Below are 26,430 nucleotides of genomic sequence, written 5' to 3'. Positions count from 1 at the left end.
TAATCTAAAAAGTCTCTCAGATTCCACCCAAGGTCTTGAGTCTGCCAGTAATACAAGTATTCAAAAAGAAACCAATTTAACAGTATCCTGCCCTCTTTATTAAAGTGTATGTAAACCATCTTTTTCAGACTGTCTGGCACCATCCCTCACTGTATACAATTTTCTTAAGCAAAACATTTTTTCATAAATATGTTTCACATTTTCTTCCTGTTGAAGGCTGACAGCTTGAAGTCACTGCCTTTGAATTAGCATTGTCAATCTGCAATACGCACATCCTTACCAGATCTATGAGATAGGCAGCCCAACAGCCAACTGAAGAAGTGCCCACAGCAGGCAAATAACACCACTGCTAGTTGCAAAGCAGCGGCTTAGCACCGCAAGCATGTATCAGAAAAGTGCAGCTACTGGCAGGAGGGATTTAAGAAAAATATTCTCTAAAATAACTGTTTAAAGTGAGACATGATGCCAAACATACTGAAAAATAGATTTAGGGTTTAAATACACTTTAAAGTGACACTAAATATCCTTATTCCCCAAAATGAATCCATACACCACCATGAATCCACTACCTAATGACCCTGTAATCTATTTTTAATGAAATTATTTCCTACTGTGTTTTTCTGATTCCTTGTACTGTCTCCTTTTCCCCCTCACTTCCTGTTGTTTGGAATGACCTTTGCGCATTAGTTGAGGTCACGTGCACTGCTCTATGCACACCCCACAGTCCATCTTGGGAGTAAGCAAGAGAGTGAGGGTACGGGTACAGGGTACATTTGTACCTACATATAGTGGGACCATAGAGAACAAACATAGCCACCCTCTAACAGGAAGTTGGATCAGAGCAAAAAAAGAAGGAATTTGGAGGAGACTGAAAACACAAACAGATATTTTCTAACCAGAGTTTAGTGTTATTTTAAGACTTCTACATGAAGACTTTATTATTCAAGCATGCTGTTGACAGCGATGGCATATTGAGTAATTGTGAACTACCTGCCAAAAATGATTTGATTTCAAGGACATGTCTGTGTCTGCTTTATAATGTTTTTTAGCATGACTTGTATTATCAATCACTATTTTTGACTATTCAATATTTGTGTGGGGTCTGTAGTAATCTGATACACAGGGTTCTGGTTGAATATCTTAACTATTACTTAGGTAATTTTGGTGATTTATTTTTATCTTTTTATTATTGATATAAAACACAAGGAAAAAAGGGTGCTGTAAAGAGGAAACGGTCCCTGCTACTACCGTCTAGCCCAGGTGAATAAATGATAAGGAGCGGCCCCAGCCTACATGTCTCTACCACACCACTCACCCTGATGCATTTCTCCCTGCCCACTGGGGCCTAGTCATAGGGTGACTAAGTTCTAGTGGACGAGGCAAAATACATTAGGGTATGGTGTGGTGGAGACATGTAGGCCGGGGCCACTTCTTATCGTTTGTTTACCTGGGCTGATCAGGTGCATCGGCAATCTTTTCCTCTTTACACTTACTAGCCCTCTGGATTGGTATCAGGATAAGCCTACACTTCATGCTCTGGGACACAGCGATAAACTTTCACCTCTACTTTGAGCAACGCCAAAAGCAATATAATCGGTCATAAAAAGGTCTGTCAGATACAGATTTTCTATGGGTCACTGAAATTATCACTGAAATTATTCTTGTTGCTGTACTTGTCTTTTTCTTGTCAATAGTGGTTGACCAACATTGCCAAGCTTTTACAGGAGAAGTCCAGATATGCATACTATTTTAGCTGTTTATTGTTCTTGATCTGCTGACTGTTTTGATATGATGATGTCCCCATTGTCTCTGCCTACCCACTTTTTCATCAATTGCTCAGTTTGGATTGTCCATGTTGCATGACCAATCTACTTTAAAAATAAAACCAGGCTTCCTGTCTCATAGTGGAATATGTTGCATGGTAGACCACTATACTTTATATTCTATTTAGGGCTCCACATGAACAAGCAGAAGATTTCGAAATCCCTATAAACAAGATATGCAAAAAGTTTTGTCTCATTTAGAAAAGTAGCTCAAAACTAAGGAGAGCTAGTAGCAGATGTGACTGAAAGCAATCTAGTCTGATAAAATGATCAAATGGCCTTCCATTGGGCCCCAGGACAGATCCGTATGCTGCTGTTTTGAAAGCATGTCTTCTGGTTCTTCTTGCAGCTAGTTCTGGATTGTGTATTAGCCCTGCACATCTGGTGCTAGTGTCACGGCATTTACACATGCTAAACATGAAGACTAACCACAGAACAGAAACAGGCAATGTTATACATCAGCCAAGCAGTCTTTGAAGAGTATTTACAAACAACATGCAGATAATTTGTGTCTTAATGTAACATGATCCATTATCTCATACTAATCAGTGAAACTATTTCTAAGTGGGCCTCACTGACATCCAGCAGAGCATGCTGGGAGAGAGCAATTTTATGAATGGTCCCATTACACCTATGACCTTATACCCATGCATAGGATCATCACACTGCAAATCAGAACCAGGCCACATATCTTTACAGCACTTCATATGGCTACTTCATAATGGAAAAAAGATGCCTGACAGCCACACACGCAGAGCTGCAAACTGGGAAAAAACAGCAACTTACATCTGTTCATCCTTTCCATTGGGATTCCAATTCTCATGCAGTTTGCAGCCTCCGGGCTTTCTGGTAGGGGCAGTTCTTCGCAGTTTGGAAGGTGGAGCTGCATAAGTATAAGAGGATTGGTGCGAGCAATGTTGTATTCCTGATGGCACAAGTCGTTCTCCAGAACTTCACACTCATCCCGACATAACTCCCTTGGCTTTGGTGTTCTAGAGCGTTCATCGCAAAGCGGGAAGACAAAATGGCAGAATGAAGGAATGGCAAACTGCGAGCACTGGTCTGATAGATGGGTAGATGTGCCGATCATGGTGAATGCCGCTGGAAAGAAAACAAAAGCCTTTTTAGAATGAATTCCTAAATTCTAATTATATCTTTGTGACAAATATGATCCTTTGTAGCAAAGCGGTGAACCAATTTGCTCTAAAAAATGGTACTCATTTCAATGTTAAAGCCCAACTTCAGCCAAGATATTTGAATTTGTGCTTCATAGAATACACTGCTACGTTTTTATTGTTACTTGTACACATTTTAGGACAGGAAATGATGGGAAATCTTTCCATTGAAGACACAGACAGCAATTGATGTATTTGCTATCAGTGCCTTGCTCTCCTTGCGACAACCACCTCAATTCTGATTTACATTTTTTTGTGTGTCACACTGACAGGAGTAAAATTCAGACAATAATTTGAACTCTTCTCCACTCTATCAAAAATTAAAAAAAATCCTTCAAAGCAGAAATCCATGTATCATGTACTCCCCATGCTTCTGTTATGAGAACTGCAGTCTTCAACAGGCAAGGGATCCTGTGCTTTCTCTCACTTAGTCCATTCAGAAAACGACTTTGCAAGGTGCTATGTGAATATTCAGGGGGAGAGGAAAGGCAAGTAAACAACAGGATTGCCTCTTGTCTATTCACAGGAGCCTTGTATTCTGTGAATAGAATACAAAGCGTTTTGTGATTACACAAGGGGAGAGTAAAGGGAGGATACCCGACATGATATGATTTCTTCACTGTATGATAGAAATAGCTTTTCCAGCTTTCATGCCTGCAGTGCCAGAAGAACAGCACAGGTGTACTTTCAAACATAAATGAAACTATGGTTTGTACCTTGCACAGCAGTGATCTGGACCTAAAGCCCCTTTCACACTGGGGCGGTGGGTCAGTTGGCAGTATTTACTGTCGTATTTGCGGGGGTATTCTTAGCTAGTGGGGTGCTTTTAACCCCCACTAGTGGCTTTTAACCCCCACTAGTGGCCAACCCCCACTAGTGGCCAAAAAAGGGTTAAAAGCACCCGCAAAGCGCCTGTGCAGCAGTGCTTTGCTGGTGGTATAGCCGCGCTGCCCCATTGATTTCAATGGGCAGGAGCGGTGGAGGAGCAGTATACACACCGCTCCAAAGATGCTGCTAGCAGGACTTTTTACCATGCTGCCAGCGCACCACTCCAGTGTGAAAGCCCTTGGGACGCTTTGCAGGTGCTAGTTTTAGTGCTGTAGCGCCTGCAAAGCGCCCCAGTATGAAAGGGGTCTAAAGGTAACTTGTTTCTACACACCACAAGTCACAATTTTTTCCCTCTGGAGTTCGACTTTATATGTATATATATATATATATATATATATATATATATATATATATTGACATAGCATAGACATAAGAACTATTCCTTGTGCTCTGCAATGTTAGCAAAAATTTCAACACAATATGCAAGCATTTGAAACAAAACAGGTAATTATGCAATTCACAAAATATTTGATTCCACTGGCTTGGCTTATAATATTAACTTAGCCAAAAAAATAATTTAACATTGGTGTACAGAGCTATATCTGAAATATTGTTATCAAGTACATGTGACCCAATTGTCTAAGTTATAAAAGAAATAAGGGAACATTTATACTAAGGAGAAATATATTTATACATAGATTTATATATTTAGATCTTTATTACAATAAGATACCAAACATATCTGAGCTGTTATAACATGTAAAAAATGGAATAACTCATCAACTGCTAACATTTTATGTGGCGTAGTTAATATGCAGACATAACTTCTCACATATTACAATATGATTCGCTTAAGGATATATTTTTTTTAAATGATAGAGCTGCAGAATTAGAATGATCATTTATAAAGCAGGAACTATTAAAGTATATGTAACATTTAAATGTAAATGTTTTATAACATCTAAAAATACATTAAATCTGTATAACAGAGTTCACTAAAGAAATAGAGGGACATTTAAAAATGGTGTTTTAGCTAAGTCTGTATAATATAGTCTACTAAAGAAATACATGGACATGTAAAAATGGTGTTTTAGCAGACTTTAACATTAGAGGGCGCCAAACAATAGCTCTATATCATGTCAAATACAGAGCAAAAGGATGGTGCCGCGTCTGACTTCACTAACTTCCACAGTGAAACATAACTGCTGCTTGAAAAAAATAACATAAATTAGTTGTCCTGAAAAGAGAACATATTATTTAGTGTATGAATTTAAACACAAAAGGGAAGAGTGGGTAACTTGGTCTGAATCATGTAGATTATTTATTCTTGGGTCTTTCAAATTCAAACCACCAGTTTTATATGAAAAATACTATAGAATTTTGTTAGATTTATTTAGTAGATGTAACCACTTTTGTAAAATGTACAGTTCCCTGTATTCATATGTCTTTACTAGTACAGTGTAGTTTTCTGTTAAATTAAATTTCTGAATTTAAGGGACAGCTCGAACAACTTGCAGAATTCACTAGAAACAACCAGGGGACACACCTCAAAATAAAGTCCCCTTCACATTTTTCTGGTCTACTGTGGTGTGTTACTGCACACACATTAATGTGCAGTATATCTTGTAGAATGAGCTGCCAACACGTGAGTACAGAAGCACCACAACGCACATACGTTATGGTGCATGTCAGTTTAGGCGCATTGCCACCTTCTCCAATATAAAGGTAAAGTTGATCCGGGGAAAATCCGATTGCCTCTCGGGGGATCAGGAAGGAAATTTTTCCCCTGCTTTAGCAAATTGGATCATGCTCTGCTGGGGTTTTTTGCCTTCCTCTGGATCAACTGTGGGTATAGAATTGGGTATATGGGCTGGTATGATATTTATTTTATATATATATATATATATATATATATTTTTTTTTTTTTTTTGTGGTTGAACTGGATGGACTTGTGTCTTTTTTCAACCTGACTAACTATGTAACTATGTATAAAGGAAACCTTAATGGGGCTGTCACTGCTGACCTCCTTTTAAAAAATGCTATTTGCCTGGATGTCTCTGACTTAATAGCTTCTATTAGGGATGCACCGATACTACTTTCTTTTACATTGAATATGAGTACCAATACTTTTTTTTAGCACTCGCTGATACCAATTACCAATACCTAACTGTTTTGTTTACACTTCAGCTGTTAGCAATGGTACAAAGCATTGAAAAGTCATTTACAAATGAAATAAATTGATTTTGTTTTTTAATTTTGTGCTTTTTTAATGTGAAATGTGTAAATATATGTTAATATATATGTGTGAAAATATTCACTAACAAAGCAAACAAAAAAAAGTTTTAATTTATAAAACAGATGTGAACAAACAAAAAAAAAAGCTAGAAAATAATAACTAAATGGAGTAGAATAGGGGTTTAATTAAGGCTGATTAGAGTAAATTAAGGGTTAATAAGGGGTTAAACGGAGGAACATTTGTTCATCCCCACTGACAGCTCAAAGAACCGAAACTGAAAGTATTGGTGTCAGGTATCAGTGCATTTGCACGAGTACCGATACTTGTGCACATACTCGGTATTGGCACAGATACTGATACTAGTATCGGTACAACACTAGTTTTTTATAGGTGTTCAGTAAATTAAGTCAGAACTCCTGATGCGCATCCTGCTCTGGGTCAGTGACTTGGTAAATACTTTAGACATTGGATAAGCATGTCAGCCAAGCAATTTGTATTTTCAGCAATGGCAGCCTATAAATTTCAAGATCCGGTCCAAAACTTACCTTACTTTTGGAACTCACTGAGTTGTTAACTTGTAAAAATCATGACATTTTTATGTTTCTGTAAACCATATAGTTTTAATGAAATATGAAAAAGTCCATCTAGTGATTTGTAATTTTTACCTGTAATTCGGTTTTCAATTTCACCCTGCATCTGAAGGGAATCCACATAAATGCTTCTGTTTCCAATGAATCTGGCACAGGCAATGCCCCTGTAGGGCTGACAGAACCCATCTTCCTGGTAGTCATCTCTGAATGGAGAAAAAAAAACACACATAACAGCATTACTTACGTAACACTACAGATGTCTATTTGTCAAACAATACCGCAATTATGTTCCACAGAAGAGTATGCGTGCACTAGACCTGGACTGAATTAACTACCCAGGTGCTGCCTTTAAGCAGTCTTGCTGCAGAGGCAGTGATAGATCTTTCTTGCTGGGATACATGAAGTTAAGTGGTGTTACACTAGCAGAAGGTAAAGAAAATAAGTTTCAGTGTTCTTTACGTATCTTTTATAATTATGCAGTTTTCAACTATTAAGATTAATTTAATTTAAATTAATTTAATCGCTGCCATCAATGTTGTAATTCACATCAGGCCTCTTGCACATAGCATGTCAAAAAAGCCGCTTTTCCTGGCGACTGACGTTTTTTTATTCTTCCTCTATACTCCTCTCCATGTTAGCTTATGTGTCCATGCACATATAGGTGTTTACAGGCATTTAGAGGCAGGAGTCTTTAGAAGCAAAAAAATAAATCACTTTCACATTCAGAAGCGGAGTGTTTTTACATGTTCACATGTTAATGCATTCTAATGGCCATAATTAATTAATATTGGCCAATAGGATGCATTAACACTAAACATGTGAAGGGGCATCAATGCACATAAACACGCAAAATGGGGCTTTAGGTGTGTTTTTTAAGCTGTGTTTTTCTCCCCTGGACGCCTTTGCATCCTGTGTGCATGAGGCCTCAATGTGTTGCGAAACTTCAGGTTTTTGACAGTGAAACTTTGTGGAATGCTGGCTGACCTGCATATACCCATCTCACTAAAGGGATTTTGGCTTCCTAATTCCAGATGTACCCAGTGACTGTTAGTGTGTACCAAGAAATATTGGACTGTGTTTTATGCAAATCAGACTGCACCACTAGCCAAATGTCCATTTTGCAAACTGCCTACACTAAAAATCTTTTTATTTATTTATTTTTTATTGGATAGAGCAGGGTAGGGTTGGAGCTCTTTACTGCCATCTATGTCTCTGTTGGGAATGTTTCAGATTACTTCCGGTCAGTACAGGAAGTGATGTGAATTCTTTCCAACATGTACTCAAAACAAAATCAAAATAGATTTTTAGTAGCGTGAAGGAGGGTGAAATCCACGGACAATATTTGTATTGTTGCCTGCACCTTCCTTTTCCAATGACAACCACATCCTTGTATGGTAATCATAGGCAGTAAGTGAGAGAAAATCTCCCCAAAGGGGTCACAGACAGAAATAAACCCTGAAAAAATGTTAACTCTTCCCCACTCTAGGCTTTATAAATATGTATCCTGGCTACTCACATTTACCAACATTTGAAAATATTTAGGAGGGACATCTGTGTATATGAATAAAGTGGCCAGCTGGACACAGAGGCCATGGCCAATAAAGTGAGTCTGGCTTCATGACATATGGCTTGTAGTGTCCCCCAAGCCCCTAGCTTGCTATTTCTTTAGATAAAATAAGTGGGAACAAAAAAGGTCCTATCATTGGTGTCACTGAGATTAAAATAGATTGCACTGGTAGTTAGTGAGTAAAATAAGTCCCATTGTTCGTGCCTGTGGCAGTAAAATAATTTCCACTATCATTGGTGTCAGTGGAAGCAAAATAAGAACCTTAATTACCGCCAGTGAAAGTAAAATAAGACATCATTGGTGTCTATGTGAGTAAAATAAACTCCATCATTGGTGTCTGTAGGAAGAAAATATGTCCCATCATTGGGGTCATAAGGCAGTGCATAATGGGTAGCATAAAGTGCAGCAAACAGAATTAGGTGGTGTGGAATAGAGAATGTGTGTACAGTACGGGGTACACAACAAAGAGGTGTGGAATAAGAAAAATATAGTGCGGTGTACAAAATTAGATGGTGTTGAATATGGAATGTATAGGGTGGCTTAAGTAATGAGACAGTGTGCTATAAGTAATGTACAGCATGGTGTACAAAATAAGGTAGTGTGGAATAGGGAACATACAGCACACCATACAGAATGAGGTGGTGTGGCGTAGGAAACGTAAAGTGTTGTGTACAGAATTAGGTGGAGTGGAAGAGGGGATATATAGTACAGCATTCAGAATGAGACAATGTGGAATGCAGAGCACTGTGCACAGAATTAGGCAGTATGAATGGGTTATGTACAGTGCAGCGTACAGAATGAAGTAGCGTCAAACAGGGAATGTACAAAGCAGAGTATTATTGAGGCAGTTTGAAAATTGGAAGGCACAGTGAAACATACATAATTAGGCAGTGTGGAATAGGGAATGTACAGCACAGCATACAGAATGAGTTGGTGTGAAATAAGGAATGTACAGTGCAGCGTACAGAATGAAGTGGTGTGGAACAGGGAATGTACAGTACGGCGAACAGAATTAGGAGGTGTGAAATAAGGAATACACAGTGCAGCGTACAGAATGAGGCAATGGGGAATGTACAGTACAACATTCAGAACGAGGGGATGTGGAATGTACAAAATTGTAAAAATGGCAGCATAGAATAGAGCAGTGATCTCCAAACTGAGGCCCGGGGAATTGGATTTCAGCATCAGTGTGTGCTGTGTGGGGAGCAGGAGCTTTTCCTGTGTTCAGGCTGTGTACAATGCAGGAATGGGAAATAGAGCTCTGCCTAGTGCACCACCAGCAGTGACCCTTGTATTGTGCCCTCCTAACTCGCTTACTATGCCCTTCTAACTCCCTTACTATGCCCTTCTAACTCCCTGTGCTGTGCCCTCCTACCCCCCTTACTATGCCCTGCTAACTCCATGTACTGTGCCCTCTTGAGCCCCTTACTCTGCCCTCCTAACCCCCTGTATGTGCCCTCCTAACCCCCTGTATGGTGCCCTCCTAAACCCCTGTACTTTACCCTCCTAACTCCCTTACAGTGCCCTTCTACTCCCTTACTGGCCCCTTCTAACTCCTTGTGCTGTACCCCCCTAACCCCCTGTATGGTGCTCTCCCTGTGTTTCGTCCTCCTGCCCTACACCAGCTATCATCTATGCCCCATGTCTCCCAATGACCCTCCCATCCCCATCCTCTTCCCCCCAGCGATCACAGCCTTTTCCATCCCAACTCTACCACCCCACAATCTCTATTTCACTATCCTGCCCTCATTTACCCTTCTAGTCACCCCTCACCCACCTCCCAAACCACCCCTCTACCTACTCTTCCTAGGCGAGGTAATTTGGTAATTGGTATCAGGAAATACTTAAAAAAGTATTGGTGCTCTGTGTTAAAAAATTGTATTGGTACATCCCTAGTTTTTTACATAAATGGTTGCTTTTGTAACTGTGTGCCGTGAAAGCCCCACACACCCACCTTTTTAGTTTTGGCCATTAAATTTTGGGTTGTTGCTACTTAAGTAGGCCTCAAGTCACATAATAACATGCTCTATTGCACACCACCTGCATATTTCTCTCAGCACAGGTTTAATGCACAGCATATTATGACTGTTATTTCATAACGCAAAACAGTGTACAAAGTAACAACCAATCAGAAATCCTCTAACCACAGTAAACTTAAGGTTGAAATATGACTGATGCCATGCACTCTGATTATCTCTGTATAAAGGAAAACCTCATGGAAATGCTGTACAAGCCCTTGTACACACAATCGGACATTCCGACAACAAAATCTGTCGGAATTTGTCCGATCGGAATTCTCTAAAAACGATTGGACAAAGTCAGATCGGATCATGTTGTCGGAAAATTTTATAGCCCAGCTCTAAAACTTTGTCGGTTGGATATTCTGATGGAAACAGTCCGATGGAGCCCACACATGGTCAGATTATCCGACAACGCGGTCCGATCGGACATTTTCCGTCGGAATATCCGACCGTGTGTACAAGGGCTAAGAAGAAGGGGAGTCAGGGGCATTTACCCATCACCATCTTGCCCTAGATCTATGGCATTTCCTCTTTTAGGTTGCCCTTAGCTTGCATATTAAGAAGCCAATGGGTATCTTTGACACTCCAACCTGAAGTACAGATTGTGAACAATGGCAGAACTTACTCCTACATAAAAATGTACATTTCAAGGTCATAAATAAACCATGCTAAAAACTGCATATAATTTTATCTGAAGCATGAAATAATGGTATCTTTATTAAACTGGATCAATACTTCTTGCTACTGTTACATGTGCTTTAGTCTGTCAGCCTCTGGTTGCCAAATGGTTAAAATGTAATGCTGTTATACAGCAGCCTTAAATGTGCTGGGGTCATGCCTAGCTCATTTATAGCACAGCTGCATATTGCAGGACACAATGTACATCCTGGGGGCATGCAAGTGTTCATTGAGTCCAGGAATGCTGAATGGCCATGGGGCATTCCACACACACTAATCACAGGTTGTTAACGTGCCCCAAATTCTACTTTCCCCTTGGCCACTTTCTGTCAAATTCATAGTTAATTACTATGGATGCATTAATTGTACATTATAAAAGATTTTCAGGCTTAGTACGGAGATGGGTATTAGAATAAAAACGTACATAATTTCATACAACCAGTTGTACCTACATCACATTCTGTAACATATTCTTGCAGTTTCAGTCTAAGATGTCAGGAAGGAAATAGATTTTAGTTTGCCTCCCTATCTGAGACATAGACTGTACAGGGCATATACACAAAATAAGAGCTCCCCTCTGTAAAATGGAGTGCAAAATGAAATGGCACTGTTTACTGGAAAATGAACAGTGCTTAAAGTGTGCTTATCTGTTACAATGAAATATAAATGCTTTCAGCTGTTTGTAGTGAAAATTGAATAGTGGGCCTACAGTTTGACTTGATATGTGATTCATAGCCCCACAGCAACATTTAAAGCTAACAATGACTAGTAAGTAAACCTTGAGAGAAAATGTACATTTCCACTTTGTGAAATCAAACCCAGATTCTTGGCTGCTTTCAAGGCTACAAGATAGAGAAAAGTACTATGGAAGCATGGCCACCCAGTCTCCTTAGCCAGATCCCACCTTCATCGCATGTGACTGGCAGCTCATGCGATCATGATACTTTTCTATCAAACCTTCTTCTACTATAACCCCATCGCAGGCATCCACTTTAAGGTTACCATTTGTCCCTGTTTCCTGGGGAAAGTCCACAAAAAAAGGTATCCCCAGGAGCCTGACACCACAGAGTAAACATTGCTGTGCACAAACCAGCATTAACAGCGATTCATGGTGCAGCATACATGCAGTCTGGTCAAGCTGCACCATTATGGATTGACATTTGTACAGTGTGAATTGAGTTGGTGTCTGTTTATTGAAATGTTTACTGTACACTGCATGGTTCCCAGGAGCTATGCTGCAAATGACCAAAGCGAAGTTGAACATTGGACCTGAAGGCCTTGTCTTGGAGGAAACCAGGCGCAGCCACTAAGAAAGTGTATGAAGTGTAATGTATTTACATATACTGTAGCTGTATTTATTTTCATACAGTTTGTAAGGTACTTGCTCCTGACCTAACCCCTGAACACTGCACATTACTAGCATGAAGGCAAAAGGCACACCTCTGCCATGCCATGCCCTCAGTTACAGTATGTGGACTATAAAGAAATAAAGCTGAATTTGGGGAATTAGATCAGCTCTACCCATGCAGTAACCCCTGCCCCCCATCCTCCCATTCTTGCATTGCAAAGGTTAAAGAATAAAGAATAACATAATTGCAATAATGCAATATTTTGAGGTTAACAAAAAAAGTTTTTTGTATCTTTACAGAACATTGTTTATAGAGGTTTATACCAGTGTCTCTCAATGTTTTTTCAGTCAAGGCACCCTTTACAATTATAGACAGTCTAAAATGTAACAAATTATTCTAATAGCGTTACATAATGCAACAACAGCCACAGTAAGACATCCAATGTTAGAGTTGATTTATTCTTCCAAAGGAGATACATATTTGCACACTAATACTGACTAATATTCCAGTATTGCTCTTCTCCCTCAATTTTTCTCCAGCAGTCAGCTAATGCCACCCCTGTGGTCAGGGAGAGGGGCAGAGGAGGGTCATATAATGATACTGTGTGGAGGTAACAGAGAGTGTTGCCAGTGTCTAGAAAGTTATAATGGTGCATAATGAAAAACTGTGGCTTTGTGTAACTAAAAGGAAGGCTTGATCCACCTGCTGGTTTGTATACAATTTTTGATCAATTTTTAGGCATTTTGCCAAAGCACCCCTTAAGAAGCCTCAAGTCATCCTGGTTGAAAAAGACTGGTCTATACATCAGTCCAAAAGGAGGGGCAACTGGAAAACAAGGACAAGATGGGATATTGTGGACAGTCCCTTAACATTAGGGACAGTATTGAGCCATGTGTTTGTGGCAGTAAACTGGCATACACAGTCTTAATTCACAACACACAAGGAAGGAGCATTTTCCATAGTTTTGCTCCTGGTAAAATCTGGTCCCAAGTACTGCAAGGCTGTATTACAAAGCATGATGCTACCTCCAAAAGAGTCAACCATTTCTGCATTAGTGTTGATCAGTTTAAAGTGTCAGCAAACACAGCCTAGATTTCCAGTTTTGAAATACATAACTATGACATATTCCAAAAATTACCTTGCTGATAAAGTATAATATTAAATTCACATTGAAAAATTTGGTTAAATAAGTGATGGCCACCAAAGATATCAGAACAAGCAAGCCCCTAATCCACAAAACATTTAATGTGTTATGATACTAATGCCATCTTTACCTTCACAAATCATCTCCTGTACATGACATTTATTTCACTTTCTCAAGTGGATCTACACATGGCACATACAGTGCAACAATTCCATCAGGTTATGTGCTTGTTCTCCCCAGTCTTGAAAGAGCAGACAGTATTGACAGGGGCTGTTTTACAGCACTTGGAAAATTCATAACTACCTTATTGGTACGATATTTCGGGATGCTATTTTTTTTACATTTTTGAATAACTTAAGGATTTGGAAAGAAAGCAAGCTGTAATAACAACTTGTCATAAGATATTGCTTGTGTTCATTTTGTTTCCCCATGGCCATGTTGAAGTTATTGTCTTTAGGGGAAAAAATCCGTAATGTTAAAACCATTCTGCTATGGTATGCGAAGGGTCAGAATTACAAGGTCACCTTGCATGATGTTCTGCTGAGTTGGTAATTGGAAACAGTTGCTTGGTCCCTTGTAAGACCATGGAAAATAAAAAGATGCTTAAGGGTTAACATGTTATGATTATGAAAAAGCAACTGTTGCCAGCCATCATTAACATAACTATACAAGCAGTAGCGTAATTCTAAAAGGTCTTCATCCTTGTATAGTAATATCGATTTCAATAACTCTGTTGTCAGTATCTAAATACTGTGACATACTGTATATACAGATATTGTCCTTTATTTTTTGAAAACGGTGTTAAAGGATATTTTTGTCTAAAATATATTAGGTAACAGCCACTATCTAAAGCTAAATGTATTTTTTGCCAGGCTATAAAGAACCATTTTTTTCTGGAAATCTCTATACTTTGCTGTTGTCTGTGTGGACATTAGAGGGACCTCCATGTAAGTTAATGGGTCCGATAACTAATTCAAATAGCATAAAATCAGCTAGCACCAAAAGAGAAAAACTGCCATAGAAAAAGCACAGAATTAGGGCTTCAAATGTGCAGTACCTGACCAATCACCACATAGTCATCCAATACACTGTAACAGCAACAATCTGACATAGGAGTTTGACATGGAAAGAAAATGACTTGTGCAATTCAAAAGGCTGTTTCTGCTTCACTAATTGCCGCTTGTAAGAATGAAAATATTGTAAAAATTTATACAACTATATACTATATAACTTCTGTTACAGGTGATCTATTTATATAACTTTCAAATCCTTTATTAGTTTCTCCTTAACCACTTAAGGATCACCTCACGCTGTTGTACGTCGGCGGAATGGCACGGCTGGGCACAAGCATGTACCTGTACATTGCTTTTTAAGTGCCCAGCCGTGGGTCGGGAACGCACTGCCGGCAGCATGCTCACGAACCAGTCCTGTGCTCCATGACCATGCCCGCGGGACCAGCGGACCCAATCGCCGATGGCGTCACGCAATCGGGTCACAGAGCTGAAGAACCAGGAGAGGTCTGTGTAAGCAAACCTCTCCCCATGCTTCCCTGTGTGGCTGTCACCGATCCTCTCTTCCCTTTTATAGGGAAGGACGATCCGTGACATCACATGCCAGGCCACGCCCCCTACAATAAAAAAAACACATAGCGTCATACATAACACATACACTGCCCCCTAGTGGTTAACTCCTTTACTGCCAGTGTCATTTACACAGGAATCAGTGCATTTAAATAGCACTGATTGCTGTATAAATGACAATGGTTCCAAAAATGTGTCAAAAATGTCCGATGTGTCCGCCATAATGTCGCAGTCACAATAAAAATCGCTGATCTCCGCCATTACTAGTAAAAAAAAAAAATTGAATAAAAATGCTATAAAACTGTTCTTACTCAATGTGCCTTTGTATGATGCTCACTACATAATAATAATAAAATATTTTGGAAAAAAAAAAAAAAATGCTATAAAACTATCCCCTATTTTGTATACGCTATAACTTTTGCGCAAACCAATCAATAATCGCTAATTGCAATTTTTTTTTGACCAAAAATATGTAGAAGAATACGTATCGGCCTAACCTGAGGGAAAAAAATGTTTTTTTATATATTTTTGGGGATATTTATTATAGCAAAAAATAAAAAATATTGCATTTTTTTCAAAATTGTCGCTCTATTTTTGTTTATAGCGCAAAAAATAAAAACCGCAGAGGTGATCAAATACCACCAAAAGAAAGCGTGGGAAAAAAGGATGCCAATTTTGTTTGGGAGCCACGTCACATGACCGCGCAATTGTCAGTTAAAGCGACGCAGTGCTGAATCGCAAAAAGGGGCTTGATCCTTTGGCTGCAAATTGGTCCGGGGCTTAAGTGGTTAAAGCCCAATTCCACTTAAAAATCGAATTTTGATCATGAATTGTGAATTCTATACCATTGCGTTGCAATTACCTTCTCTTCAAACATCTTCTGTTCATTTTCAATGTTTTTTTTCAAGCTTTGAGTATTTTTGGAGAAGAATTGCTGAATTTTTTCAGCTTTTGTTAGGCATTTTTCAACTAAAAGATGTGGAGTGCTACTGTAAAAGGGCCAGAGAGCTACTCCACTCATGATGTACTTTTCTGTTGTTTCCATTGAAGTCTAACAAAAACCCTCAATTCTGCTTTAAGGCTGGATTCACACCTATGCATTTTTAGTGCTTTCTGCATTTTGCAGATTTTCACTGCAGAACGTGTTCCATAGGAAACCATGTTAAATGGACTGTAGTGCAAACCTGCAAAATGCGAAAAGCACAAAAAATGCATAGGTGTGAATCCAGCCTAAAAGTAGCTCATGTGCTTTTTTGAGAGACAGGCATTTTGCTACAAGCGACAGGAAGCTCAGATGTGAACAAGGGCTATTGAGAACAATAGGTTTTTACTTGAACGTTTTCAAGCTTCGAACGTCAAAACGCTCAAGTGTGAACAAAGCTCAAAAAACGCTCAACAAGCAAAAACCCATTGTATTCAATAGCCCTTGTTCACATCTGTGCATCCTATCACTTCCACATCTGAGCATTCCATCCCATGTTGCTCCAAAAAGTATATGAGCTACATTTCAGGCAGAATTTTGCATTTAGGGCCCCATAGACTTCAAAAACACCTGAAAATGCTTGAACTTTAACAACTTGCCTACCAGGGCTTTTTTTTCTTTTTTTCTTACATATATGGTAAAATCTGCATTTTTTTGCTAGAAAATTACTTAGAACACAAACACAATATAATAACGAATTCAAAAATATATATATAAACTCTGATGTTGTGTCATGTAAATAGATACCAAAGATGGTAGATGTCAATACTTAAAACTGTGCACACCTGAAATGGCGACAAGCTACGGTACCTAAAAATTTTCATAGATGATGCTTAACAACTTTCAAAAAGTACAGTAAAAATGTAAGGTTACTGCGAATTAAATTTATGTAGTGCTCGCTTCCTCGATACAGCTTTTTCCTCTGAACAAACCATAACCAAATATATTGGATGGAAAAGACCATTACATAGACAAGCTATTTGTGAGGATACCGAAGCTTCAATATATTATATAAAAATGCAAATCTTTATTTACAAAAATCATGATTGACAAAATACATAAATATTCACATAACCCTTCACCTTCCACCACAATTTTTAAAAAGATTTTAATGTTTTCAATTATGATATTGGACGTCCGAGTCAAAACTAGCACTCAGTCCAAACATACACCTCTAAAATGCTATAATCACTAATACCTAATACTAATACTGATCGTGCAAATATGCAGTTTAGGATGAATTCTATAGAAGAACTGATATGGACTATCCAACTGCATCCATGCACTGCAAATACACAATAATGAAATCAAACTTAGAAATGTATCTTGATTACATTAATGTAGCATTTTATAGTAGTTAATAAGGCCTCTTGCACATGATGATCTTGGCCTCAACTTAATTTCAGTTTTTTTTTTGTATTTGGGCATATTTTTGCACATATGCGTTTGCGCAAGCTCACGCAAATTTATTCTCACATTCTCGTTCTGTATATTATGCAAATGGACATTTTCGCTCATTTGGCGTGAATTACTGACCAAAAGTGCATATTTTTCTATTTATTTTTTTACTGAACAATATACAGTGCTTGTTTGGGCACCTGTGTACATAGGCACATTATAATTAATGCGCTGTATTTTAGCTCAGTAAAAAAAAAAAAAAGCTGCACTGAGCTTTTTCAAGCTGCATTAAAAATAATACTGTGCTTTTTTTCCTGTCATATATTGCTAATTATTGCTATAAGAAGCCCAGCCATCCATGGAGTCCTTATGGACCACATTTCATATTAAATTTACCTTCATCCCAGTGATGTTCATGAGGAATCCTAAAGTGCATGGTTTTCACAGATTTGCATTTTTCAAAAGACACAAATATGCACTCTAAGCTGCCGCAGTATGTTTAGAAATAAAGCAAAGCTTGCACACTACTATAAAGAGCTACATACAGTGCCTTGCGAAAGTATTCGGCCCCCTTGAACTTTTCAACCTTTTGCCACATTTCAGGCTTCAAACATAAAGATATAACATTTTTATTTTTTGTGAAGAATCACCAACAAGTGGGACACAATTGTGAAGTGGAACGAAATCTATTGGATTTTTGAAACTTTTTTGACTAATAAAAAAATGAAAAGTGGGGCGTGCAAAATTATTCGGTCCCCTTGCGTTAATACTTTGTAGAGCCACCTTTTGCTGCGATTACAGCTGCAAGTCGCTTGGGGTATGTCTCTATCAGTTTTGCACATCGAGAGACTGAAATTCTTGCCCATTCTTCCTTGCAAAACAGCTCGAGCTCAGTGAGGTTGGATGGAGAGCGTTTGTGAACAACAGTTTTCAGCTCTTTCCACAGATTCTCGATTGGATTCAGGTCTGGACTTTGACTTGGCCATTCTAACACCTGGATACGTTTATTTGTGAACCATTCCTTTGTAGATTTTGCTGTATGTTTGGGATCATTGTCTTGTTGGAAGATAAATCTCCGTCCCAGTTTCAGGTCTTTTGCAGACTCCAACAGGTTTTCATCCAGAATGGTCCTGTATTTGGCTGCATCCATCTTCCCCTCAATTTTAACCATCTTCCCTGTCCCTGCTGAAGAAAAGCAGGCCCAAACCATGATGCTGCCACCACCATGTTTGACAGTGGGGATGGTGTGTTGAGGGTGATGAGCTGTGTTGCTTTTACGCCAAACATATCGTTTTGCATTGTGGGCAAAAAGTTTGATTTTGGTTTCATCTGACCAGAGCACCTTCTTCCACATGTTTGGTGTGTCTCCCAGGTGGCTTGTGGCAAACTTTACATGAGACTTTTTATGGATATCTTTGAGAAATGGCTTTCTTCTTGCCACTCTTCCATAAAGGCCAGATTTGTGCAGTGTACGACTGATTGTTGTCCTATGGACAGACTCTCCCACCTCAGCTGTAGTTCTCTGCAGTTCATCCAGAGTGATCATGGGCCTCTTGGCTGCATCTCTGATCAGTCTTCTCCTTGTCTGAGCTGAAAGTTTAGAGGGACGGCCAGGTCTTGCTAAATTTGCAGTGGTCTGATACTCCTTCCATTTTAAAATGATCGCTTGCACAGTGCTCCTTGCGGTGTTTAAAGCTTGGGAAATATTTTTGTATCCAAATCCAGCTTTAAACTTCTCCACAACAGTATTACGGACCTGCCTGGTGTGTTCCTTGGTCTTCATGATGCTCTCTGCGCTTTCAAGAGAACCCTGAGACTATCACAGAGCAGGTGCATTTATACAGAGACTTGATTACACACAGGTGGATTCTATTTATCACCATCAGTCATTTAGGACAACATTGGATCATTCAGAGATCCTCGCTGAACTTCTGGAGTGAGTTTGCTGCACTGAAAGTAAAGGGGCCGAATAATTTTGCACGCACCACTTTTCAGTTTTTTATTTGCTAAAAAAGTTTAAAATATCCAATAGATTTCGTTCCACTTTACAATTGTGTCCCACTTGTTGGTGATTCTTCACAAAAAAATAAAATTTTATATCTTTATGTTTGAAGCCTGAAATGTGGCAAAAGGTTGAAAAGTTCAAGGGGGCCGAATACTTTCGCAAGGCACTGTACATATGTGTGATGGACCTATGTGCATGCTTGCATTTAAACACAGGGGGAAAGGTTGCTTTACATTTTTTTATTTTTTTTTTTTATTTACATTTTGTTTACACTTTTTTTGTTGTTGTTTAACTTTATTGCTATCACGAAGGGATGAATAACCCTGCTTGTGATAGCTTTGAGTAGTGACAGGTACTCTTTATGGAGACATCAGAGGTCCATAAGACCCCTGATATCTCCCCTACCCTCCAGATCGTATTTGATCAGCTGCTTCCCTGGTTGTAATGGCCAGAGAATGACAGCTCTGAAACCAGAAGTGACTAAATCCTTGTCGCTTCTGGATTCACTCACTGGCTGTCTTGACCACTTACCGCGAGTCTGAACCGTAAAGCTGCACAGATCACTTTTACAGAAAAGTTGATTGCTGATTTTTTTTTTAAAGAGAAGTACAGGCAGTCCCCGGGTTACAAACAAGATCGGGTCTGTAGGGTTTTTTTTAAGTTGAATTTGTTTGTAAATCGGAACAGGTAGTTTTTTAAGTGTAGTTTTGGATAGCATAGGGAAGCGTTAACACCCCTGTAATGTTTGTTTTGCTGTCTATGGCCCTGTTCAGAAAATTTCACCTCACTTTCTGTCCCAATGACAATTGGATTTTTAAAATGCTGGGTTGTTGTGGAAACACTCCTTGGTGATAAAGCTTCAGTGGAGACACCTTTTTGCCATAGTAACTCTTACAGGAGTGAATTTCCCTTCCTAGGGGTAGATTTCCTCCCACTTCCTGTTGTCTCCCTCCGTATGTAAGTAGGAGTCGTTTGTACGTCGGATGTTTGTAACTAGGGGACCGCCTATATGGCTTATTAAAAACAAACAAACATTATACTCACCTAGATGGATGCAGTATCGATCCAATGCTGCATCTGTCCCCCGCTGACTCTGTAGTGAGCGCTGAGCAATCAAAATACCGCTGATTGTTCAGTTCTTCCCTCCCATTTGAGCGGAGAGCCGTGACTGTCAATCAGCGTCTCTCTGCTCTCCCCTCCAATGCTAACTGGAGCCCTGGGCTGTGGAGGGGGTGGGAGGGGCTGGCTCAGGCGCTTAGCGGATCACTGAGTGGCTGAGCCAGGTGACGGTCCAGAGTTCTGGGTGGATCTTGACCATATGGTTGGGATCTTTTCAGAGCCTGGACTGTCCCTGTGACATCAGTTGACAGTGGGCTCATCCGTTGAAAATGGGTCACAGTAGTGATCTGGTGCAATTTCAGCCCATTCAAATGAATGGGCTGTAAATCACACTGCAGGGGAACACACAGGAATGTGTACCAAATTCCTGTGTGATTCTGGTGTGAATCAGCCCTTAGATATACCAGCTATAGAGTGTGATAACACCTACTGTATGGCTAGCCTCACCATAGTTTGAAAGCAAGCACTTGGCAGAGACCATTGCAAGAATGCAGAGAAGAGAACGTGTATGTGTCATCATATGTACACATCTGCCTATACTCACCCTCATCCTTCAAATATTTAAAGCTCATATTATAATTGTTCCATGTGTGTTCATTATGACATATATTTTGGCACATGAATTGTACAGCCTAAGGATATAACTATTTTCTGCCTATGATGTACAACTGCATTCTATTCATTACATAGCCATTGGCATTCTCTATCCTTAGAAACATAGCAGTAAGCTGTCACAAAGAAGGCAAACCTGATTTCACAATTTCTTCTGAGTTTAGGAATGACCTTCTGCAACTTATCATAAATCCTTACTAGTCAGCAGAAATACTCATGTCATCATCGTCAGAGAAATATAAAACTGAACATTAACAATATAATGTGTTCTAGTACAAATAAAGCATTAGAGGACAACACATGACTACATGCCCAGAAAACAAATTAGGTGAAAAACTGCACATTTCTTTCCTTCAAAATGCAATTAGGTTTTCGGAGGCTTGCAATTCTGTAGGGAAAATGTAATTTGTTTTAAATATGTTTCCTCTGAATCTGCCAAAACACGGAATAAAGACTACTAAACTTCTTCCTAAAACTAACAGTCATTACCGAATGCTTCAACAAAGAAAAAAAATACAGCCCATTAAATTCTTCTGTATCCAAATAATTACAGATGAGGTCAAGATTAATGGAAAGAAAATACCTCAACAGAGCATTTTGCTTTCTAATTACTTAATACAATTTGTATTTGAAATAAGAAGGCATTTATCAAAATCTACGGGCTCAACAATTACAACAACAGCACCATGTGTCTTAACAGTTCACAGGTGGCAGGGCTATACACACATACACACTAAACAAATTGAGGTCATACATGTTACTATTGCCAAAGGCCATAGTGTTGATGGGACTAAGGCAAGCTATACAGTACAAATTCAGTGTTGGTGGGGGAATAAAAATCTGACAGGCTGGTTGGACTGAAGTCAAATGATGAATTGACTTCAGTCCAACCAGCCTGCCCATAGATGGATCGAATCTCGGCAGGTCCCTGCTAAACCTGCCAAGATTCGATCCATCTATGGTTGGCTTAAGATGTCATTTTTATTCAAATTGAGCTTAATTTGGTCTGCATCAGTTTATATGAAATGATAGGAGGTAAATATCCCTGTTTTAAAAGGGCTTGGCAGGTCCGGGAGTTTACCTAAACCTGATTGATTGTAATAGATTCATGACAGTAATGGAGGTTGATTTACTAAAGGCAAATATACTGTGCACTGCAAGGGGAAACTGTGGGAAAACTCTAAAGGGGAAGCTGTGCTGATTTTTATCATCCAATCACATGCAATTTAAAATGCAGTTTTTTTAATTTTCCTTGCATGTGACTGAGTATTAATTGCAAAGTGAAGCTTTACCTCATTTACTAGGCTCTGGAGCAAGTGCACATGCAGTGCACAGTATCGGTAAATCAACCTCATAGTTTATTAAAAAGTCCCTATGTTATAGTTATATTTTGGAAAGAATTTGAAATGGATAGCAATGGATAAAAACACATAGATCCAAAAGACTGTTTGTCAGAAAGGGAGTGAATGAATGCCCTAAAGCAGGGGAAGGGAACCTGGGGCCCTCCAGCTGTTGCAGAACTACAAGTCCCATCATACCTCTGGGAGAAATTGTAGCTGCCAGCCTTGCAATGCCTCATGGAAAATGTAGTTCCACAACAGCCGGAGAGCCGCAGTTTGTTTACCCCTGCCCTAAAATAATTTTGTTTATTTATTTTTATTTGATACTTGCCTGCTCTGTGCAACAATATTACACAAAATGGTCCTTTCTTTCCTCTCTTTGGTGATTCCCCGCCAGAGCGGCCCATTCTCCTCTCCTCCAGGTGCCCCTTCAGCAAGCGCGGTGCTAAGGGGGAACTCATGCAGGAGGGCATTTGAATCAGGCTGTGTGCATCCATAGACACACACAGTGCTGGTAAGTTATGCCCCCTGTCACTCCTCACAGAAGTATGACTGACAGAAGCAGGAGCCAATGGCTCCCGCTGCTGCCTGTGTCTCCTGTAAGACAAGGAAGAGAGGAGAGGGAGTGGAGTAAGTAGGTATGTCAATCTATTACTTTCATACTTACTATTCATGTTATGTATATGTATGGGGCTTTGTCAAAATATGTAAATACATTTTGTGAGAAAGGTGATTTTTCAAAGGCCTGGTGTAAAAATAAGTGATGTTCATATTGTGCATCTAATTGATAATGTTTGAAGCAGTGGGGTCAGATTATTCACACAATCTATTATTCTAGTCCAAGCACAATTCCAGCACATAAAAACATCTACCTAAAGCTACTGCACTCCATTACTATTCATTCTCATTACAGGTTTCTAATAAAAGCCCACAGCTTAGGCAGCGGACTACAGAAGTGAGCCATTTCCCATGATAGTTTAGTGAAATGCAGTCACCTTTTTACTGCATATAATAATGTGTAAGGTACTTTGCAGAGAGAGTCAGGTTACATGTGTTCAGGAGAAATGTTAATATACAGGCCTGTTAGCAGAAGATGGATTTACACCTTGGAAAGGAGTTCTGTAGATACACCAACACAATCTAATTGGACACATTTTTATCACCTCTGCCAAAAAGCAACGAAAGAATGTTAAAGAAATTACTAATACTTTTCAGCGTGGTCAAGGGCTATTCACAGAAGTGTGGTTAACACTAATCTAGAAGAGTACTCCAATCCTCTATTTTATCCTGAAACCTGATAGTAACAGACAGGCATTAGCTGTGTAGAAATCCAGGGCCCACCACCTTACATCCTTCCAGACCACACACAACATTCTCAGTTCCCATACACTATTAAAGCGGCCTCTGTATTAAAGGTATTGCTGTATCTGGACTTTATAACAAATTCCAAATAAAGGGGAAAACATTACTGCTCAGACAAGCAGAATTTGTCCTATACACTCTCAACGTCATTAATGCAAACAGAACTTTCTAATATGCAAAAATAGAAAGATTGATGCAACTAGGGCTGCTACAAAACACACGTCCTGAGTACAAATGTCTTTAGATTTGTGTTATAAAGCTGAGAAATAAGCGGCTCACAGAAGGCACCAAGATGTCAGCACATAATTTGCATCTAATTTGCATATGCCATCCATTACACTTCTAAAGTCTGAGTACTGTTACCACTCCTCCCCTAAATACACTACGGCAGTCCTCCTTAATCAGCCAGTACTTGGGTGGGTCTGTTTCGTCAGACCCTCCAGAGAAAGGGGTCCGTCCGGTTTCAGCCAGATGGACAAAGTGTAAGTACACTTGTCCCCGTCAGGAGCCTAACACCCCGGGGGATTCAGGGCAAGGCCCTCTGATTTTAGAGGGTTTGTGTACCCATTACACTTTTTTTGTGTCACCTTTTTATAGATGTGCACATTTTTTTGGCACCGGGTGAAGTTTTTGAGTGTGTTTCACACGCCATGGGCTTTAAAAAAAAACCTGGTTTACAGGCATGGATGGCAATTCAAGGGGGGCTGCCACTCAGGACATTCATGCATGCCAAAAACCTGTGCAGATACAGGCACTGCCCTTTTTGTATCACCCAGGAGGAAACTGCTTTGCATGTTTTCTGGAGTGCCCCTTTGTACAGGGCCTGTTGAGGGCCTTGGAACCCAAACGTAAAGGCTTTCTACCACAGATTGCCATCACACACTTCAGTGTACTGAATGGACTCTTGTGGAACTCATTCACAGGAAGACATTGACAGAGCCTGGCGGGTGCTGTGTTGCTTTAAGGATGCTTTATGGTGCGCCAGAAAGCGCGTCATCCACAAGCAGGAGAATGTCCATTAAGGACTGTCGCAGACTGGTCCACAGTCTGCTTAGAGACAATAACTTGATGTAACTTGATGGACTTTGAGGAGGAAGAGGAGGTCTGAAGATTCCCCTCCTAGTGGAAAAGCATTGCTATAACAGCGGTAAAGCACCGGTGTTCAAACCACACATGCGAGGTATCGTCGCGATCGTTGCAGTGAGAGCAATAATTCTAACAAAAGATCTCCTCTGTAGCTCAAAATTGGTAACCTGTAGAAATTTTTAAGCATCGCCTATGGAGATTTTTAAGGGTTAAAGTTTAATGCCATTCCACGAACGGGCGCAATTTTTGAGAATGATGTGTTGGGTAGCAATTTACTTGGCGTAACATTATTTTTCACAATATAAAACAATATTGGCTAACTTTACATTTTCTTATTTTTTAATTGAAGAATGTGTATTTTTTTAAAATTGCGTTTGTTAGACTGCTGCGCAAATACAGTGTGACAAAGTATTGCAACGACTACCATTTTATTCTCTAGGGTGTCTGAAAAAAATATATAATGTTTGGGGGTTCCAAGTAATTTTCTAGCAAAAAAAAAAATATTTTAACAAGTTTGAAAAATAGGCCTGGTTCAAAAAAGCAAAGAAAACGTAGGCAGCATAAAATACTCATACTTACTGGATGTTAGGATTCGGACTGTGTGTCGGTCCTGTTAAAAATAGAGAGTGAGAATTAAGATTATTTCTATTTTAAGCAGTACATGTTTAAAGGGGTTGTAAACCCTTGTTTAAAATAAATAAATAAATAACAAACATGTCATACTTACCTCCACTGTGCAGTTAGTTTTGCACAGAGTGGCCCCAATCTACCTCTTCTGGGGTCCCCCAGCGGCACTGGTGGCTCCTCCCCGCATCAGGTGTCCACGTCAGAGAAGCGCTCTCCTTGGTGGACACCCATGTGGGCACACTCCCGAGTTCTGCTTTTGCGTGTATTCACACAGAAAGCAGGACTTGGCCCCGCCCCCCAGCACCCGCGTCATTGGATTTGATTGACAGCAGCGGGAGCCAATGGCTGCGCTGCTATCAATCTATCCAATCAGAACACAAGACATCAGCTAGAGCTGGTGTGCTCATTCCCGGCTGGAGAAAAACAGCGTTCAGATAAGTAAAACGGGGGGGGGGGGGGGGGCTGGGTGGCTGCCGCACTACAGAAGGTTTTTCACCTTAATGCATAGAATAGAATGCATTCAGGTGAAAAACCTAGAGGGTTTACAACCCCTTTAATAAAGTAAAATAGGATCTGTTACTGTACAAATTTGCCCAGAGATGAGTTATAAAGGGACTGTGACGCTTTGCCAAATTAGGGAAAAGTGAAAGTGTGTTTTATGTTCACATTTTTAGTGATCCAGCCTATCTAAAGTGCGGCCATATGGAAGTTATGGGTATAGGGGTCATGTGACCTACTCCCACTGACAGTACAGGTTAAGTAGCCAATTGCTAAGCCCCACCACTATGTGGATCTTTACTGTAATTAGCAGTGGTACTGACCAAGAGAAAGGACTGGGAGGTAAGAGATTATAGGTCCAGTTTAACTTGTAAAGGAAAAGTAAACAAATCACATATAATTTCAGGCAA

General features: G+C 39.7%; 1 protein-coding gene across 1 annotated transcript in view; it reads right to left on the bottom strand.

The window, feature by feature from the left end:
• The window catches only part of ROR2 (receptor tyrosine kinase like orphan receptor 2), a 183,785-nt gene that overhangs the window by 5,440 nt on the left and 151,915 nt on the right, over positions 1-26,430 (bottom strand). Inside the window, exons 4-6 of the mRNA XM_077469819.1 lie at positions 25,475-25,505; positions 6,728-6,855; positions 2,610-2,924 (exon numbers count right to left, since the gene is read on the bottom strand). Coding sequence (XP_077325945.1) covers positions 2,610-2,924; positions 6,728-6,855; positions 25,475-25,505 — 474 coding nt within the window. The remainder of the gene's footprint in view (positions 1-2,609; positions 2,925-6,727; positions 6,856-25,474; positions 25,506-26,430) is intronic.

Source organism: Lithobates pipiens, unplaced genomic scaffold (genome assembly GCF_037356315.1).
Source record: "Lithobates pipiens isolate NorthernLeopardFrog02 unplaced genomic scaffold, aLitPip1_a1.2 Scaffold_11, whole genome shotgun sequence".
NCBI lineage: Eukaryota > Metazoa > Chordata > Amphibia > Anura > Ranidae > Lithobates > Lithobates pipiens.
The sequence above is the reverse complement of the archived record's forward strand: the minus strand, read 5'-3'. Positions and strand labels throughout refer to the sequence as shown.